Genomic DNA, 17,991 nt, shown 5'->3' with positions numbered 1-17,991 from the left:
GTGGAGTATCTATGTTCTTTTCCTTCTCTCCTCTAATTTCTGATGTACTATTATGGTGTTTTTTACATTTTCTACTCTCCTCCCTGCCTCCTTTTTTACAGTTAACCTGGCAACAGCATATCATGGTATCGCATTCTCTGCAGTGCATTTTTTAATCCTTACAATCATCGGTTTCCTTCTTTATATGAAATATATCAAACAACCAATATTTCCCCATAACCCATATCTGCTTTTATGCATTCATATTTTTAGCAAAACTGAAACTTTAAAATACCTTATTCCTCAACTTGTTTTTTTTTTTTTTTTAAATACCCATAACCACTCATTCAGTTTGGACCGTCTCCACTTCCCCTCCAGTTGCTATCTTTAGTCGCTCCTCCCACTCATGTTCTTGCATAGATATATCTGGAACTAGACTCGTTTTAAGTCTTTCCATTTTTTCCAAAGATCTGATTTGTCATCTTCTCTCTCTCTCTCTCTCACACACACACACACACTTTTTGACTCCATATCTCCTTCAGCTTCCATCTTCCTCTGACATTCACACTCTATTCAAATCCCTGTCACTTTTGCTCTTTTTCTGCTAACCTCTTTCATGACGATTCCTTATTTACCTTCCTACTCTATCACCTTCCCTCTTTCCTACCACAGAGCTGGTCTCACATCTGATGATACGTTTTGCCTGAATCCATCAACCCTCTCTGTGGTTCAACCCATTCTTTCAGTTCTCATTTCATTCCTTCTACAGGTCTATCATATCTCGATCGCCTTCACGCTTTCCTTGTGTGATCCGCTCTTGTCTTTCTGCTCAGTCTCTTTCATCTCCCTCAGCCTCTGTCCACACTTATTTTCTTCCCTTCAGCGTGCTGATTCCTCTGTTTGTCATATGTCGTCTCCGGCATGGCAGCTCTCCTCTCCGTGTATGATCAGGACGGGAAAGAAGAATGCGTCCTCGTAGGATGGGGGGCGGTCCCTCCCGCCCTCCCTCACCTCACCTCCCCCTCTGTTCTCCTGCTCTGGTTCTTCGTCCCTCTCCCTGCCGCCTCTTCCCCGGTCCTCAATCCTCACCTCCGCCTCCTGCTCCTCTTCTTCATCGTCATCCCCTTCTCCTTCGAGCACTCCTCTCGTCTCCTCGTTGTCCTGTCTCGAACCTAGCCCCAGGAATCCCCCGCTTCCCCCACCACCGCTACTAATCCCTCCTCCCCCACCTCCTCCCCCTGCTCCCACACTTCCTCCTCCATCTTCCCTACTTCCTCCCAGCCCTCCACCGATGCTCCTTGAATGAAACAGGCTGCTCTGGCGTCCTCCTCCCAGTCTCCCGAGTGAGAATCCACTTCTACTGAGCACCAGCCTTCCTCCTAAACCGCCACCTACTGGCGCCGCTGCCCTGATCCCTGCCACGGTGGCATTCAGGAGGGCAGTGGTTCCCATGGGTGCTCTTAATCTGGAGGGAAGACTGGAGCTGGATGTTGTCCTCCGGCATCGAGGACAGCTCTGGAGAAGGTAAGCTGAGTTGAACACCACGGGCAGAGCAAGAGGAGGTGGGTTGGTCACATGATTGGGGGTGATGCCTGGGGGCCCAGAGATTGGGGTAGAGGCAGTGGGGTTTGTCCCCCCACTTATGTCCAAGTCCATAAGCAGGGCTTCAGAGTAGCTTGGGACCATCTGTTGGTTACAGCGGATGTGCCACTCCAATTCTGTCATGTCCACTGTGTTGACCCGAGAAATTGCCCGGTAACTTGTCCCATTCAGACCAATCCCAATGGCAATACCTCCAGGACGGATTCCATTTTCAGTTCCACCTTCAGTCCCATCCCCCCTCCCGACTCCACCTGGTCCTCCACCACCGCCTCCCGTATCATCATCCTCACCGAAGAGCTTCTCCACATGGTAGTGGACGTACGCCGTGCGATATTCCGACACGACCCGCAGCGGCCATGACAAGAGGAAGGCTGAAGCTAGCCAGAACACTTTATGTCGGGAAAACCAAGGCTGATGAGCAGGATCTGGGAATGCCAGGATGTGTTCACGGAAGTCCACATTCTTCAAGTGCATTCCCTCCCTGGCCTCCATGTAGTCGTCAAGCCCTTCATTCTCCCCAAAGAAACGCGCTCGCTTTGGGATTACAGAGAACACATTGAGCACATTAGATATGTAAGAATAATCAACAAATCAAATGTAATTAATAAAGCACATTTAATACAAGGCAACAACCAACTCAGTTGACATATGGCTGGCTTTATGCATTAAAACAGTAATGGAGTAGTGAAGAAGAGAGGGGGAAAGCAGAAATAAATAAGTGAGGAAGAAAAGGAAGTGAAGAAACTCACAACAGCCAAAAGGAAAACTAAAATACTAAACAGGAGGTAAAAGAATGTAAAAAAAAAAAAATAGTGATAATAATAAGAAAACTTAAATAGTAACATATACAATGAAATATCAGTAAATCAGTGCATAAAAGTAAGTAATAAATACATTCATTTAAAAAAGTACCATAAGCAATGAAGAATAAGATATTGACTACCAGGCCAAAACAGCATATTTTCATATTTTCAAAACCTTTTTTTCTAAACTATTCAATATTGAACAAAATGGCATATTGAAGAGATTTGTTTCTGAATAGTGGCATAAATTGAAATCCCAAAAGAATACCTTTAAACTGTACCCTTCTTTCTATACAAGGTTGTTGTTGTTTTTTACTTCCTCTTACTTTTGTGTTGTACAGGGGGAAACACGTAAGAATGTCATTGCATGATCTGACTGTGCATTTCACAAAAAGGAGGAAACTCCTGAAACTTTCACATTTGCACTTATGTTACACTGATTTTTGTTTTGTTCGGATTATACAAACAGGATGAAATTAAAAACATGAGCCACATATTACCTGGGTGAGGTAGGCAGCTTCTGCACGTGCACTGGAGAAGCTAAAGAGCACAAATGTCAGTTAAGGCCATGTTAATCCTCCATAATAACAATAATAATAATAATTATCATCATAAGACCAACGTTAAATGAACGTGTCTCTTGTCAATTACGGTGTCTGACCTGAAACACTTGGTGAAACGGAGGCGAACTGCAGGGTGAACCTGCAAGTCCAGCAGCTCCTTTGACACGTCTTTGACACCGTAGCGGGCGTAGTCGAACTCTGAACTGGAGGCGTGAGTGTTGACGCGTTCGTGGTAGACCTGAGAGGAAGAGGACGGAGGAGTAGAGATGGAGGGAGAGGGAAGGATAAAGAAGATGAGATAGAACAATAGAACACATGGGAATTCGGAGGAAGAAAGACTCTAGTTATAGGGAAGCTATTTTAAAATGCATCTGTTTCAGCAGCGTCAATCAATCAATCAGACAATAAATAAAACTTTATTTCTAAAGCACTTTTCGTACAAGACATTGCAACTCAAGGAACACAGTCTGTATTTATATAGCACTTTTCTAGTATTGATTTACACTATGGTTTTTGACATTCACTCACACTTTTATATTCTATTTGCTCATTTTTCATAAAACACGAAAGCTGTCTTAAGTGTTTCACATTGGCATGTAAACTAGCATAGCCGGGAATCAAACCCACAATCTTGAACTTGAAAGACAACTCACTTATCCGCTGAGCTACCACAGCTCTATAACAACCCCACCACCCTCACCCTGCAACCGTCTCACTCGACACATGGCTGGTATAATGTATTTAAACAGTAATGGGGAAGAGAAGGAAGTGAGGAAGGGAAGGAAGTGAGGAAAGGAAGTTAAGTGAGGAAACACCATCATGGAGCTCTCAAAGAGTCAAAGGGTAAACACTAAAATACAAATATAACTGAAAACATTAAAAACCTAAAAAAAAATAGTCACAGATAAAATGAAATAGATCAGTTAATCTGTACATAAGAGTAAATAAATACTTTAAGCAATTAAGGATACGATAAACTAGAACAACATTATGAAAAAATGATAGGTGCAATAAAATAGACATTTAAAAAAAAATCAATAAAAGGGGGTTAAATTTGCAAGTCATTCTAAAAGTAAAGTTTAGGGTTGTTCAGTGTGTGATGAGTTTCCCTCACCTGTGTGGTCGTGTACGCGTCTCCGTTGCGATATCTCGTCACCTGTCTCGTCCTCCTCACATAATGGTAGCTGATGGCCTTCCACCAAATACAGGGCGTGGCCTGCTGAAGCCTCTGCACACGCTCGTACACTTCCTGTGTCAGTGAAATAACAAAATAATCAAATTAACTCACTTATTTTGTTTCAAATACTGCCACTAAAGTCTTGACATACAGCAGATAATAAAAATAAATGTTTTATAGACACTTGTATCTGTTAATAATAAGGATGAACATTCAAAAATACTGTCCACTCAGGTGAAAGCAGTTAATTTGGAGTAATGTCCTCTGGATAATAGAAAGAGCAGACCCTGGTCATCTTATTTTAATCACACAAGTGGACGTGTTATTATTTTTTGACACCCTTGGGTGGAAATTTATTTTAAAACTGTGTTCTCTCCACATAAATTGTGGACATGTCTTTCTTCTGTTGTATGACGCAGTTTAATGACATTGGGAAGCAGTGAGGAATCATGGGAATTGCTGTATGGTAGCCATTAAAAGGCCACCAAAATGAAAAAGTCCATTCCACAAATATTCTAGGCCAGGGTTTCTCAATCCTGGTCCTGGGAACCCATTTCCTGTTCCAACAAACCTGATTCAAATGATCAGCTTGTCATCAAACTCTGCAAAAACATAATGATGCCTTTTGTAGTTAGCTGTACATACTTAGAAATAAGGGTTCCAAAAGGGTCCTTCTACAGGGGCTGAGGTCCTGGAACCATTTCACCAGGGTTCTTGGTAACACTAATGGTTCCAGTAAGACCCACTTAGAGAACCCTTTAAACCCCTTTCCTGATTAAAGGGTTTTAAAAGGGTTCCAGGTGGAACCTTAATAAAAAGGTTCTACCTGGAGCCAAAAAGGGTTCTCCTATGAGGACAAGCCAAAGAACCTTATATGGTTCTACTTAGCACTTTTATTTCTAAGAGTGTAGGTGACTGGACTTTCATTTGAATCATCATTGGAGCAGGAAAATATCTAAAGCGTGAAAGGCAGTGGGTCTCCGGAACCAGGATTGAGTAACTTGGGGTTTCTTTGGAATGGTAAAACCCTGAGCCCTGACTTTTGACTGTGCCCGACAGTTTGTCTCAACAGGACGTCAAGTGTTGTATGAAAACATTTGTCTCAACTTCCATGGGATAGTTACACCGATCACAAGGGAGTGATGACGTTTTTCTGCAGCCCAATCAGCTGACTGTCATGGGTGGAGCTAGACCATACCATTTTATTAACTTAAAAGAAGGGTGCCAACGAATGAAACATACTGTACCAAACTGAAATGGAAACACAGCTTTTCAAGCTATCAGTTCCCCATGCTAAATGCTAAAACTACTTTTGACAGGTACCTGGAATTCAGCATGAGCCAACATGGCCGTCTTGGAGAAGCAGTGCCAGCACTCCACCAGGTAAACCACGTAAAGCATGGCCAGGAAGGCCAGGGGGATGTAGACGTAACCGCTGGAGCATGGACTCTCCAGGTGCAGGATGTCGTTGTAGTAGGCCGCCGAGGTCGCATCGTCATCGGCACCGAGAGGTATGGAGGAGGAGCCGAGGACGGGCACCCGACAGAGAGCACACCAGGTGAGCGTGGCGAAGCAGCCGTACATGAGGAGAGTCAGGAGGAGGCACTTCCAGTGGGACTCCCGGCACAGGGAGGAGGCCAGAGACTGTTGGACTGGCCGCTGCTGCAGGAGACAGAGATAAAGAGAAGAGATGCTGAAGAATGAAACAGGCACTCACACCCAACAAGTTAAAAACTAATCCCCTAAACAACTTTTTTCAGGTGTAAACCAGGTGTATATGTATGTCTAGTAATGTTTGCTGATCCAGGTGCAAATGAAGCCAAGTCAAGTGGGTTTTTATTGTCATTTCAACCATATAGACTGTACAAATTTAAAACGAAACAGCAGGATGAGTTGGTGACAAACACATTCAGTGCAGGGACAGACAGAACAACAGTCAGACATAACAGTGCCAGGGGAAAACGCATTATTGATGGAGGTCTACTAACAAACATTAACTTGTTTTTATGGTCCAAAACCTCCAAGTTTCTACAGAAAGCTCCTGCCTAACTCTCCTCTCAGTCTGTGATTAGTCAGCTATTGAGAGCATTCCATTAAAAATGTTCCGTCTGCTTTGAGGCCCGTAAAATAAATGCGATCACTCAGAGCTGCAGTGTAAGTCATATTAACCAGTTTGAACCGAGACGGAAGATTCTGACAATGATCTCACAGTCAAGACTACAATAAATAAAGCAATGCTGACGTTTAAGTGTTAATATTCATACGCCTAACACATGGAAATAATAAGTACAAACAAAACCCTCCATAACCCCACCCCACACATGAGTTTTTAATAATCATAATCTTCCTGTTTGGGGTCATATTTCAGACCGTGTGTGTGAGAGCTGTCTTCACCTAAGGAATACATTATACCATGTTATATCCATCAACGAGCCATCATAGGATAAGTGCTGCATATCACACACACACACACACACACACACAGAGTATATGCTTCTCTAAGTGCAGTTTGACTCAGCCTCAGTTGCACTGTGAGGACATCATATTACAGTGCACTTGAACCCACACACATATACCGTACAGTTATGTCTCCGACTTGAGAGGACGTTACACTGGAGCCAAAGTACTTCTTACTTAACCTTAACAGATTGCATGTGCTCATCTTAAAACTGAAACACACATACAGTCTCGGGCAGAATTCTTATTGAGGACACATAGACATAGCTGTGTCCCAAAAGTCAAGGCTGCACCCTCCAAGTGTGGATTCATCGTCCTGTTGATCCTTCTCTGCATTTAACCTGTCCTCTACTACAGGGTGTTTCACTCCTGGTCCTGGGGAGCCACTGTCCTGCATGTTTTAGGTGTTTCCCTGCTCCAACACACCTGATTTAAAATAAATGAGCAGGGAAACATCGAAAACATGCAGGACAGGCTCCCCAGGACCAAGAGTGAGAAACCCTGCTCTACTAGAAACATTCATTGAATTAGGAGCAGCAGACAGCCACCAGGGAGCAATGGGGGGTTGGGTACACCAAACCTTTTTTTTTTTGACCTGGTTTGACTCAAACTGGCAACCCTCCAGTTACAAGTTCCATTTCTACTTGGCCACAGGCTGCTTAAAGAGGGTTCCACTTAGATTTGAACTCGGGAGTTCTAACCATTACACCACGGAACCACGTAAAACACGACAAGGTTCCACCGTTAACCATAACAACTAATCCTAACCGTTAACCTAACCCCTAAAACCAGGTCTTAACCAACAAAAAGCCCTTTCAAGTTGTGAGGTCCACATTTCCAACTTTTCCTGACAAGGTCAATGTTTATGCCCGAAAGAGGTCCTGAAGAGGCAATAAATACACAAAGACCATATAATTTAGACATACATAGATGGTCTAATGTTGCTGCTCTTCTCTCTCTCTACATGCACATTCTCAGAATTGTAATGCTGCCAGTGGAGTATGTCAGTGAATAATTTAGATGAGACCAATGCTTCTGGACTATTCTCAAGCTAAATGACTCCACTCCAACATCAGCAGCGTTATGATTGCTGCTGCAAATGATCTACGTGACTGAGAGAGAGAGAGGGAGCAGAGGGGTGGTTCCAAAAGAAAAAGGGTTCTATGTGTGTAATAAATACAGGTATGACTGAAATATAAAGCAGGGTTCTAGCTAGCACATGATATGATTTGGGAAAATTCAGGACTGTTATGTGGATAAAAGAATTAGCAGAACGCTTCTTAATTTTGAGCGTCTGTGCCAATTTCCTTGTTGTAACATGTCGTTTTCTTGGCTACTGTTCGATCGTACCAAGCCAGCATCAAAACGTGGAAATAATACCAAACGTACGTGAAGTATTGCATCGTAACCCTAACCCTGAAGTGATAAAACTTACCGGACATAAATTAGAATCTTGAGTCTTGAATTAGCAACCGATCAGAAAACACCATTCACTGGTGGACTTGCTGGTGTGTTTTGGATTGGATGGTAATTCTTGTAGACCGGCCACTCATGGGAAGGTTCCCCAAATACTTTTTGCCCCCTTGCCCCCAGCACAATATGTTGTTATCTTATGCCTCATGCTGAATATGATACAGCAAAAACACAAAAGATGATGTGATGACATGACACCAGTGTCCTCTCCTGCTCCTCTCAGCCAACTTCAACTCTGCCTGTGTCCTGTCAGCAAATCATCCCCTCCCTCTATCCATCCATCCATCCATCCATCCATCACCCCCCCATACTCTCTTCTTCTCACACTCTCATCTCCCCCATTGTCCAAAACAATGCAGCCACAGTGGCTGGCTGCAGCACACACACACACACTCATGTTTTATGACTGCATGTCAAGGGCAAGCACTGAGAGGAAAAAGTGAAGGGCACCTACAGTTTATTAGTCTCTGCAAATCACTCTGCCCTCCCCATCCCAGAGCAAGACCCATCTAAATGCACACTTGTCCTGGCACGTCTAAAATGGATTCCACACCGACAGTATGATTATCAATGATTAATATATGAATCATTGTCATTATTCTTTATATTACCATTTTTCCTCTTTCTCCTTATTTTTCCTTTCAAAAAGGTACACACTTTTTGCCAAATCTTCCCTTCCCACCCGCTAAGCAGTTACTCTCAGCATCTCCTCCCCTTCCTCCTCACCCCCCCCCCCCCCCCCCCACGTCTCCTCCGTTACATCCTCTCTGAGAGTCTGTCTCTAAGTGGATTGATTGGGGGATAAAAGTGTAGCGCAGAGAAGGAGGAGAGAGACGAGAGAGACGATCATGAACTTTTCATGAATGCAAGCCTGAAATGAGAGAGCGAGAGAGAGAGAGGGGATGAGACAGAGGGAGGACTAAAGAGATGGCATGAGTGAAGGTATACGCGTCTCCTTCTCCTGACCTGTTCTGCTCCTGGCTCCAGTCCACTTCCTCCCCCCTTTTCCTCTATACCGTCTGCAGATTTAAGTTAGTGTACTAAATGCCAATTACCATTCGACAGTATGAGCTTGGATGTTTCTTTTGCGACTAAATTAGTTTAGGATCTGCAGTGTGAGCCACACACACACACACATGCAGCATCAGCAAATGGCAACATCAACAGAAATCGGAGTGCGTAATACGAGTCACAAGCAAATAAAGCTTCCACCAGTACCTCCACTTACACCTGGTTATCCTCATTTAGTGCACAGTAGGGGCTTTTTTTCTTGACCCTTATGAATTATGTTTCATAGACCAATGAGAAGTACAGTTTCTATCACATCTTCTTTCACGCTGCCTTCACGAGTAACACAGGGTTAAGAGTTGTTGAACTCCAGGAATGTCTCAGAGACATTAAGTCCTGGATGACCTGTAACTTTCTACTATTAAACTCAGAGAAAACTGAGGTCATCATACTTGGCCCTAAACAACATGAATATGACTACATTATATGTGACTAACCATGTTCTTTCTCTCCCTATTTTGTGTCTTTTCTCCCTTTCCCCTCTCTCTCCGTGTCCTCATCTTCCAGGTTGCAGGATCCAGATCCAGTTTCAAGGCTCCTACTACTATTATTATCATACATGCGATCACCATTATTATCATTATGCTATATTAAAAGGTCGATATCAGTATAAATGACACTGTAGTTTTATAAACATGTCATCATGGACTTTAACTGTCCTGTATAGATTTATAACTAGGCACAGTTGTTGTATATGTGCTCCTGCTAGTCTCCTTCTTCTGTCTCTACCTATCTAATCTATCTAATCTCTGATCCAACCGGTTTGAAATGACATCACAAGAGACTAAAAACATCATCCCAGAGCCCCATCGAGCAAATCTAAAGGATCTTTTCAGAAATTGAAATTCAAAAATGAGGGCATTTTTTTTAATGTCCATCCCTGGTGCACAGTACTTCTTCCTGTGAAGATTTTTGGTTGTGTCAGGATCCTTGTTCTGTTTTCAGCTGCCAACGGTTCAACCTCAGCTCTTTTGTCAGGCAGGATGAGACCAAAGAGAGAGCTCAGTCTCCTTGACATCATTATGAAAGAAATCTATATGACCTAGTCTGGAGGGTGTCTACTTTCATTTCTTACAGACAGCCTCTACCAGGAGAGCAGAGACAGGACATTTCAAATAAGACGACTTGTCTTTCATTAATGAGTTCATTTGAGTTACTTATTATTGGACGATAGGTTAAAGCTGCCAATACTTTATATTAGGTTTGCAACTAACAATTATTTTCATACTCGATTAATCTGTCAAGTAATCGCTCGGTCCATAAAATGTCAGAAAATGTTGATCAGTGTTTCCCAAGCCTAGAAAGGATGATGTTACTACTATTCTGTTTTTATGATGTTTTATTTGTTATATGGAGCAAAGAAACCAGAAAACCGATTAATCGATTGTCAGAATAAGATACAAGGGTGACAATATGATTATTGCCACATATTGGGATATTGTAAGTAAGACAATTTATTGCAATTTTCTTTTATACATTAATTGGGTAAATATTTCAGCCCCGGTGCAAAGGTTCCCAAAGACTGGGTTGGGCACCCACTGCTGGGTCACGGGAGAGGTTCTTTGGGTCCCCAAACAAATTTGCTATTTTTTCCCCCAAGCTTTATGTGTAAAGTTTTAATAAGTTACCAAACATCTCTTGGAAATTATACGTTTACCAGTTCAAAATGATGAGTAGCTGCTGTATTGTGCAAAAATGTTGCTCTTGTCTCAAATTGTAGGGATTTGGGTCACGTTATCTTATGCCTCATGCTGAATTGGATTTGGGTCACGGTGGTTTGCCAGCTTTAAAAAGTGGGTCCACATATAGAAAGGAAACACTGGTTCAGTGTATAGATTAAGCATATATTAAAACATTTATTGGATATTTTTCTTACACCCCTTGTTATGTCCTGCATCTACTGACACTTCTTTATTAGTCTGTCAGTGTCTCTGATTTCAATCAAGATTTTAGTCAGCCTAAAACAATACTTTGGTTTTCTAAAAATAATGTCATGTAAACACGTTAGTCCGACTAAAATCGAGCTAGTTTTAGTCAGACTAACATACCTGTATAATGTGATTCATAGTCCGATTACTCCTGAATGTATAAGTCAGACTGGTCAGACTTGGCATTCTGCACATGCACCAAAATGTCCTCTCTTTATCTTAGTTGGATAAAGCACTAGCTCAATTAAACTGTGCATGTAAACATATGGACTGCACTATAGTCTGGTCTTGTAGCATTCTTTTAGTCACTTGCACTTTGTATTCATCGGGGTCAAAAAGTATTTTACTTAAAGCTTAAGTGTGTAAAATGTTGCAACATTTATTGGTGAAGTTGTATGTCAAATTTCAATATAGGTTTGTCCATTGTGGGCTATTGTAAATACATGGTGGTCCAGAATGGCGGCCTCCATAGACCTGACCCTGCTCCTGGAGAACATGGATGGATGGACTATCTGAAGACATCTAATATACGAAGCAAGTATGATCTTCCCTTCCATCCTCTTTTTTTTTTACACATAAACACTCTGTAATGGACTAAATATTACAGTAATTTTTACAAATCCCAGCCTGGATTAAAGGATCTGGTAGCAAAGATGTATTTCTCTCCCTCCGTCTCCCACTGTGTCTCTGCTGCTCATACTGATTCAGAGTGGAAGGTGTGACTGGAGCAGCTATAATTAGCAAACTAAGCATGTGGGTGGCAAATGAAGTGAGAGAGCGAGAAGAGGAGAATGTGCTGTTGATGCCTGCAGTGCAGCGTTCAAAAAATGATGTGTCATTTCAACACGACCGGAGGGTCATCTAGGAAGTCTGGTTTCCACTACCTGCGCTGGAACAACAAATAAATGGTTAGCACTTGATGATGGAGCGAAATAAAATGTGTCATCGTATCCTCCTCGACATTTCTCCATTACAGTTCAATTGTTGTTTTGTGTGTGTGTGTGTGTGTGAGAGAGAGTGTGTGTTCAATTGAGACAAATCACCCAATTATAGCAATTTTCAGCAGGTAATGTGCAGGTCATTCAATATATTAAATATCACTGAGAGAAGCAATCAGCGCACGTCAGACTTAAATAAATTCATATTAGTTACTACTGTAGATACAAATGGTGACAAATGTGACCAGTTAAATTGAGTAACGAAGCTTTCATAGAAACGTATGAAATGACTCCTGTTTGAGTAGTATTTTACAGCAGGTTTTTGCTAATATACAACAAAATGGCACTGGTAAATCAGTCAGACCTCTATGGAGCCAGTAAAAGGACATTTGGAAGAAGAAATAAATAGAAAATGCGATGCTAATCACACTATAAATAATAAATAAATCACGGCAATTAAAGGTGTGCTTTCACAAGGCTGTGTCAATGTGAATTCGAGCATCTTGCTGGTGGTGATGTTTACAACTACTGACGGTGTTAATTATAGTGAGTTTGCTGAGTTTCCCAATAAAATAATTACTTTCTTTACAGTAAAAGGCAAGGCTTTTAATAGAAGATTATTAAATAGTAGTAGTATTTTTCAGCAGGTTTTTTTTGCCAAAAAAATCAATCTGTGAAATCAGGCCCCCCGACATAGCCTGTAAAGGGACATTCAGCAAAAATCGTAACTAAATCGAAAGTAGCTAAAATAACTAAATAATAACGTTTGGTGACATTTACAGCTACTGATAGCGGTAGTTATAGCAACGAGTCCGCTGCAACTGCGTGCCACCTAAAATAATGACTGTAGTACGGGTGAATCATTTATTTGAGTTCAAATGACAGTTCCATGAACTGGTCACCTGGCCAAAGAAACTCATGCGCACGCGAAGATCTTGTGAGCATGAGAAAAGTTCAGTTCAAAATGAATCTTCAGATTCAAATGAATCTTCAACAAAGTACTGTCAACAACAGAGCAGAGCAACAACAAAAGTCAGTGCTGGTGAAATACCTGCTGCTGTCCCAATGCGGAGTAGAGATAAATCAATGCAATATTCAGTATCAAAAAATGTAGCTGAGTCAGAATATTTGAGAAGAATATTTGTGACACAGTTATGTCTTCAAATCAGCTTGAAATGACTCAGCACAAATGTGTTAACAGCTTAGTTGGAGTTGAAAAAGTGTAAAATGACTGACTCATCATCAGACTCATATTGGTATCGGCAGATACTTGAGGTTGCGATATTGGTATCAGTATCGGACACGAAAAAGAGGCACGGTGCCATCCCTGATGTAGAGTAACCTGTACGACGACACATCAGTTTGCTTTATGCTTTAGAGCCGACATGGAGAACGATTTACAACAGACATTAACTTAGTTAGCACTGATTTTAGATCAAGTGTTTTCAGCTTTGACATACAGTTCCCAGGAAAGCAGCAACCTTAATACCTGCACTGTTTGGTATAATATCCAGTCTTTTCGTCCTCAGCAGTTTTGTTTTCTTGTTGAACTTAGAAAGCAAATTATCCTATTCTCTTGATGATAGCCAGACTGCTGTTACACGTTCTTGTTCTTTTACTGCAGCCTGTCATTTTGGTTTGTGAGCAAAACAAGATGTCTGAGGACATCGTCCTTTCCAGGTTTGAGAAACAACATTAGCAATTGATATTTTCCAACATCTACTGACATTTTAGGGACCAAACAACTAATCAATTAAGAAGAAACAATTAAGCGGCAGATTAAACGGTTATGAAAATGATCATTAGCAGCCATAACTGGGTCACACCTCCATAAATAAAGGGAAATACAAGCTTAATCTTTAAATTACACATTTCTAAATAGATATGATTGTTGTCTGATCTCTCAGCTGATTTCTTGATTCTCTTCCTATTCAATTTACTTCTTTTTTCACATTCCTGAGCAGAAATCTATTTTTGTCATGCTTTTTTTCCCATGCTAACAGAAATATGGTCCAAAAACGGCATTGTAAATCATGCAAATAATCAATTTAAAATACTGTTTATGTGATTGTACATACACATGGACACCAGTGCAAGGCAGATACAGTTGAGAGAGAGAGAGAGAGAGAGAGAGTGATAGGCAAATATAACACAGGAAGGAGCCCATGAGGGGAAGACTGGAGGGTAATGGAGTCAGAGAAGAAGAGCAGACTGAATCCACTGCATGACATTGCACTGACTGCACTGTACGCATGAATAAAACCACAGGAGAGTGGCAGAGGAAAGCAGGCTGCATTTAACAGGCTTTACATATCGAGTCCTTAAGGTTTTAAATGACCTTCAGGCAAAAATGCAATTCTGCACTGAACTCAACTTTCAATGATGTCATTCAGGTCAATTAAAGTGTTGATTCATACATTATCGGCGGGTTTATAAAGCTACTGGTACATACTGTAAATAACCTTAAAGTGGTCACGTCTGGTTCACTGACAACCAAAATGATTAAGTTGTGTCGTTGCAGTCTTGTTTAATAAATGAAGTAACAGCGTGTCCTAACCTGTAGTGCTGCTGAATCACCTGGACAATAAACTAATATAACAAAGGTTCTGTAGATAGTAATCAAACTATATATATATAATTCATAATTCTGTTCTCATTCATATGCCATCACATGAAAACGAATTGTTTTCTTCATTATCTCATTATTGAGCCTGTACATTACACAGCAGGCCCCGATTGCATGGAGTCCAAGTGTCTAGCATGGGATTGAGTTTGATGCAATCGTACACACTGCTCCTTTAATATTTTGATGGTGTCATGTGGTAATGCTGAGTCATGTTTGGAATCTGTTCCAGAAAATGGTCTGTATTTATAGAGCACTTTTTCTAGTCTCAAAGCTGTTTTGCCATTCACCCATTCACTCACACATTCATCTAACCATCACTCAGAGCAACGTGTCGTTAAACGTCTTGCCAAAGGTCTCGTCGGTATGTAGACTATCAGAGCCGGGATTTGAACCAACAACCTTCCAGTTGTAAGCTGACTAGCTCTACCACTGATCCCCAAGGAACTGTAGCGGACTTTAAATAATGACATTGCAACTCAAAGCGCAATACCTGTCAGAATAATCACAATTAGAAATACTCAGCCAGGCAGAAAACTTGATTGACAGGTCATTATCCTAATATCCTACCAGGTAATTGAATGCAATACGCTGATGTAAACAAATAACAATGCCAGTTGGAGGTTTTAATGTGTGCTCACCATTTATATTCTGTGTGTGTCAGTGGATTTATTTATTTTTTGGGGGGCAGAAAGGTGGGTGTGTGACTGAGTTGTGATGTCATCCTGTAGTGTGTGACACATTACAAAGCAGACACACTGTCAGACACACACAGGTGTGCACATTATCCCTAATCTTAACCATAACCAGTTAATGCCTAACCCTAAACTTAACCTAACTTGACCCAGCTCCTCACTAATGAGATTCTGACTTATTAGGACCAGGTTTTGGTTTTGGACGACTGATCCTGACAAGGTCAGTGTTTGTGCCAGAAAATGTGCTGATTTCAGACTAATGCGACTTACATTCATTTGCTGGAGACTTACTCTAACCTTAACCATAACTACTACTGGCCTAACATAACCATAACCATAACCATAACCTAACCATGCAACATGTATTCACCTTAAATGTAATAACTCACATTGCCACAGCTTGGTTTTCATCCCCATAAGGAAGACAAGTCTCCATGATGTGAGTGTGGGAACTGATTTAGGTCCCCACAACATGAGTAATACGTGGAACACACACACAAACATGTTTCTCTATCTTAGAAAGGACACATTTTAGACATAATGCATTCCCTTAAAGGTGCCATATGTAAGAATGTGGCCAAAAACAGTTACTACATTCAAATTCAAAATACTGAGGTGTTTTAGGTTTTGTTTTCTGACGTAATTGGCAACCCGTGGTTGCTCGGCAGCTGAGACTCTACTGACTGCAATGATTGGTAGACGGTTGTAGGTGGCACCACATGTCAAAATATGATTTCAAAACATAAACATAATTTGCAGTCTGCAAAATATTTCTCTTAATGCAAATATTTTGTCTGTACTGTTGTTGTTGATGAGTTCAGCCTGTTATATGAACATTATTCCTAAGTCTCTGTGACATAATAGGAGGATTGTATGGCCAGTTGATTTAGATGTATTACATAATGCACCTTTAACCTTAACCATGTGCCCAAAACAAGGTCTTAATCCAAAGAAGCCTTTTTAAAGTTGTGGGACCCAGGCAAAATGTCCCCACAAAGATGGGTTTTTATGCTCTTTGGACCTCACAATTGTAATAATTTAAAAAATACAAGTACACACACACATTCTTGTATACTAGAGACTAGCAGATACTTCCATTCCTTTGGACAGCTTACCCAAAGCATTATCCTAACCTAAACCACAATTCAAATCTCATAGTGGTCCTATTTTAACCCTAACCCTAGATCCAGGTCTTGATGCAGGTCTTAACCCCCCCTCCCAAAAAAAAGCTTTTAATAGTTATGAGGACCAGACAAAATGTCCTCACTTTTCCAAAATGTCCTCACTCCCTATGGTTTATAAGTTTGTTTTTTTTGGTCGTCACAAAGATACACAAACAAGAACGCACACACATTCTTCCCTCCTCATCTGTGTTTTACAGAACACACGCGCGCACACACAGCATCCCCTCCATTCATACTAACGCCAAGGTCCTGCTCTGTGTCCTTGCTCTTGAAGAGACATGACAGACTGACGAGGGGGAAAAGAAACGTGATTTCAATAAAAGAGCAGGAGTACACATATAGTACACAGTGTGTTGTATATCGTGTATATTGTTTAGAAACCACGAGCAATGACATTCAAAGAGAGGGTTTGTCTTTTTGTAGAGGGTAAATAAGCGCAACTTTACGCAAACAAACACGCACGGTGGAGAAACCGCGGTGTTTCCAAACAAACGTCCTTCCTCACCTGCTCTCGTCCTGACCCTTCCTCCAAAATGGGCTCTTCCGCGGTGGCCGTCTCCTCCTCCGTCTGCATTTTCTCCCCTCTTGCCACTCCTTCCTTCCTTTTAGAACCAGGCAGCTCCCACCCCGGTACCGTCCGCAGGCAGGGACCTCCCCGGCGGAGCAGCGAGCTCCGTCACCCCATCCGCCGCAAGTCCGTATCCGATTTCACGATGATGGGGCCTGCGGCAAATGAGCATCATCTACTCGCGGTGCCACCTTGGCTTTACCCTCTCTTCTTCAGCCAGTGCTGCTCCATCCTCCGCTTCACTGGCTCTTCCAGCAAAACGTCCCCAATGTCCCCAAAGTCAAAGCCCGTCCGTGTGCCCTCTCTGTCCAGCCGCTTCTCCTCCTCAGCTGCTGCTGCCGCCTCGATCCTCTCTTGATTCTGGAGCAGCGAACAAGCGCGCGTGCGTCTGTGCACGTGTGCGCGCGTGACCGACAGCCAAGGGTCTCGTTGCTGCACAAATAAAGGGCGCGCTCAAAATATATTTGACGTCGATGAAAGAGAATAAACATCAAGCATCTAAAAAGAAATGTGCGGGGAGAAAAAACTGTGAGCTGACTGAGCTTGGCACCTTGCGCTGGTAACTCCACTGACGTCATATACCAACAACCCCACCCCCCCCCATCTATTCACCTGAGCGCACGCACGCACGCACACAGGCGCCCCGTCTGCCAGAGACTGGCACGCACAGTCAGAGGCGTGCGTGCGTCCATATGCTGCCAAATTAAAATGGCCACACAGCTTGTTTCTATCATTAAAACCTTCAACAGCACCGTCCGGGGCCGGACTGAGCCTTTATGGGGCCTTAAGAAGAAATTTCTTATGACCAACACCAATGCCAGATGCCCTTCCTGGCACATCCTTCCCATTTTATCTGGGCTTGGGACCAGTGTTGTGTCCAAAATACAACCAAAGAGATGTACATTTCCACTTCCACCAAAACGTGATTGCAGT

The 17,991-nt window shown here is 42.1% G+C and overlaps 1 protein-coding gene across 1 annotated transcript; it reads right to left on the bottom strand.

Annotated features, from left to right (window-relative positions):
• Positions 1-882: 882 nt before the first annotated feature.
• LOC310944144 (transmembrane protein 151A) lies at positions 883-17,064 on the bottom strand (the record flags this gene model as incomplete). The annotated part of the gene is made up of 6 exons (XM_083909841.1): positions 883-2,115; positions 2,885-2,924; positions 3,046-3,185; positions 4,062-4,196; positions 5,448-5,786; positions 16,996-17,064. 6 exons carry the CDS (start codon positions 17,062-17,064, stop codon positions 883-885), a joined length of 1,956 nt encoding a protein of 651 aa, XP_083765967.1.
• Between the last annotated feature and the right edge of the window lie 927 nt (positions 17,065-17,991).

The sequence above is a fragment of the Microchirus variegatus genome (genome assembly GCF_963457635.1).
Source record: "Microchirus variegatus genome assembly, chromosome: 2".
NCBI lineage: Eukaryota > Metazoa > Chordata > Actinopteri > Pleuronectiformes > Soleidae > Microchirus > Microchirus variegatus.
Note: the sequence above shows the minus strand (reverse complement) of the source record. Positions and strands in the feature narration are given on the sequence as shown.